Source organism: Priapulus caudatus, unplaced genomic scaffold (genome assembly GCF_000485595.1).
Source record: "Priapulus caudatus unplaced genomic scaffold, Priapulus_caudatus-5.0.1 Scaffold730, whole genome shotgun sequence".
NCBI lineage: Eukaryota > Metazoa > Priapulida > Priapulimorpha > Priapulimorphida > Priapulidae > Priapulus > Priapulus caudatus.
In genome coordinates, this window is record NW_014577791.1 from 123,687 (window position 1) to 126,860 (window position 3,174).

Below are 3,174 nucleotides of genomic sequence, written 5' to 3' on the forward strand. Positions count from 1 at the left end.
GCTCCTTGTCGCGTTCTGATGTCGTCGCTAGCGTTAACGCTCCTTGTCGCGTTCTGCTGTCGTGTGTCTAATGTCAAAGCTATTGCGACAGCCATTCCACGTTTGTATATCTGATGTAATCTTGGCTCAGCTCCCCACTTTCATTGTATACTGCTCTCCCGTATATATAGGAGGCTAGGATCCGTTGTCATGAAGACCATCAAGTCGTTATGACGTCACAAGTTTAAAATGTAATAACATTTGCAGTGAAGTGTCGCGCAAAACCTGTGACATTGTTGATCTATGATAATTATAGTCATATCTAATTATGATGCTTCTGACAACTGGTCCCTGGTTCCTTTACCGGAGAGCAGGGCAGCGGGAGGCGGCTGAAATCCAGTACTATAGCCGGAGATGCTCCTAGCGTCGTAGACACTCGATATAACGGAGTTTCTACAAGTAGTTACAGTTCTAGTACCCCCACCCCCCGGCAGCGCGGTAGTTTTGCTAACGCGTCACTTGGGGATGCGGTCAGGGCGGTACGTGTCCTCGTGTCTTCATGAGTAATGGCTGCAGAAGACCACGTCTCCCGACGCAATTCCACTATGATCAGCATTAATTTTGTTCATGTTCTCACCGCGTGCACGCCCCAGCGTCCATGAGCCCGCGAATCGGCAACGACCTACGGGATACTTGAAGGGCGTTGTCTGCAGGCTTGTTGCGTACAGACACAGCTTGGTGCGGGATAACTTATCGACTTGGACCACCGAATTAGAAGCAGAATTAATAGATTTATGGAGTGAGAGGCCTTGTGGTTTTGACATCAAAGCTCCCGAATACAGCAACAGAGTACTCAAGGCTCATGGTAAAATTTTCACAAAAATTGCCTGTACGAGCAACGAAAATGGTGAAGTGTGCTGCGTGCTTTAGTAACAGAAATGTTGATAAAATTTATATATTTCCTTTATTTGATAACTGTATATGAATGGGTTAGCTACAACATCTGGCAACAAAAATTGCCGTCAACCGTGTGCTGTGACGCGGCAAAGGCCACAAAAATTGCCGACCACGAAAATTGCCTGTACGAGCAACGAAAATGGTGAAGTGTGCTGCGTGCTTTAGTTATCCCGGGCCTGGCCCGCCTGCATTTGCGGAGCGGCATAGCGTGTACACACTGCAAAAATTTGGCGCGGGCCTGGCGCGCGCTAGTTTAATACCATATCAAATTCGTAGTCTGTACGGGGTATGTATGATAGTAGCGTTTGTAATACGGTGAACCGTGATGGCTACGTCACCGCCATCACGTGACAGGTGTAGTTTGTGACCAAACCGCAAGGATACTGCTAGAGCTGGACACCACGCTTAGCTATAGCAGTATATCCACGGGAATGCTGTCACAGGCATGTATAGTTACAGTACCAACTCCACTAGTATAGCCAGCCGTGCGAATGCCGCCTCAATCATATGGCTAGACTGTTAGGCCTACTAGCATATATTATGGGATGCTGTAACTGACAGCATTTTTGTTAGACTGGCAGAGCTTACAAACACTTGGTTACTTTGCAGGGGACACGTTACTGCAGTGCTACACGTACGAGTGGAAGGTGGGGTGGTAGGGATCAGACCAAGGCTGCGATGACAGGTTCGTGCTGTTCGACCAGGGCGCGTTCATCCCCAAAAACTGTCGGCATGCAGGAAGGATAAATATATACTAGACGGTGACAAGCATAATAGCATGCACACTGCGTATAGGCTCTGCGTAGATGTGTGTATGCGATATATATATATATATATCAGGAGTTAATGAGACAACATAATATTGCAACTCACGTTGTGTTTGTGTATGCATTAGCTACTAAAATCTATACTAGCATCTAAACATGCAGTGTTCACGAATCACGCGTCAGTCACGCGTGTAGCTTACGTGAATCACGCATCTGTTGCGCATTAAGCTTACGTGAATCACGCGTCAGTCACGCATAAAGCTTATGCCTGACTCAGTGACTTGTGTGACAACAAAGGCCAACTCACTATATCGGCAGGCATGCACGCTAACTACTGATAAGATCTGTTTGATTAGTTATTGATGACGTATTCTCTCTCTCGCAGATGACTTGGTGGAGGTGACGCGGTCGTGCGCTCGCAAGCAGGTCGGCAGCGACGGTGAGGAGCGGTTCGGAGAGACGGCGACGGGAACGATGACGATAGTGCGTTACTGTGACTGGCAGCTGTGCAATGACAGCAGACGCGTCACGTGGTTTAGAAGTGGCGCCATCGTGTGCAGCGTCGTGCTGGTGGCGTCGCATTTGTACGTAACAGGCGCGTGATGATGGTCTCTGCTGCAGCACCGGCGACCGATGGCACGATGATGAAATGCTGTCAACAACAACAACAACAACAACAGCAACAATAACAACTACTGCTACTACTACTACTACTACTACTACTACTACTACTACTACTACTACTACTACAACTACTACTACAACTACAACGACAACGACAACAACAACTACAGAAATCACTACAAATAATGGTAATATTATAAATGTAAAAGTGTAAATATTAATAAAATAATCATCATATAATTTAATGATAGTATTGTTATAATGATGAAACCGACTACGATGACACCAGCAATAGCAGCAACAAAGCCAGCCTCGATGACAACAGCATCATCATCATCATCATCATCATCATCAATAACGACACCGATTCGCCGCGGCAGCACGCCAGCTTCGTCGACACGGCGGCTCCTTTAGCAACACACGTACAATAAACAAATCTGATAGCGAAGACCTTCAGATCTCATGCCCCACCTGTCTAGCCGCAGAGCTTTCCCACATCTATCGGGCTTGCGCATGAGTCGATCATGCGCCGCGTGCGGCGACCATTCACGGCGCGTGGCGACGCATAGATCGACGTGAGAGCTGTCGGCAGGTGTTGTAATAAGAGTGCTGCCGGAGGGATCATAGTCGACGGCAGGCGGCAGAGGAGCCGGAAAGCGACGCAGACGAGACGACAACTGCGATGTACCGCACGCTGCTTTACCTACTCTCCGCCGCCATAGTTGTGGTCACATCTCACGCAGGTACGTAGCAAACGGCGGCTCTCACTGCTGTCGTCGCTAGCGCTAACGCTCCTTGTCGCGTTCTGATGTCGTTGCTAGCTTTAGCGCTCCTTGTCGCGTTCTGA

At 48.2% G+C, this 3,174-nt stretch overlaps 2 protein-coding genes across 2 annotated transcripts in view; both read left to right on the forward strand.

Moving 5' to 3' along the window:
- Positions 1–2,423, forward strand: part of LOC106813144 — a 6,575-nt gene extending 4,152 nt beyond the window's left edge. The window contains exon 3 of the mRNA XM_014817204.1: positions 2,089–2,423. Coding sequence (XP_014672690.1) covers positions 2,089–2,306 — 218 coding nt within the window. The 3' untranslated portion in view covers positions 2,307–2,423. The remainder of the gene's footprint in view (positions 1–2,088) is intronic.
- LOC106813152 overlaps positions 1–3,174 on the forward strand; it is a 10,791-nt gene that overhangs the window by 5,479 nt on the left and 2,138 nt on the right. The gene's annotated exons all lie outside the window — the stretch shown is intronic.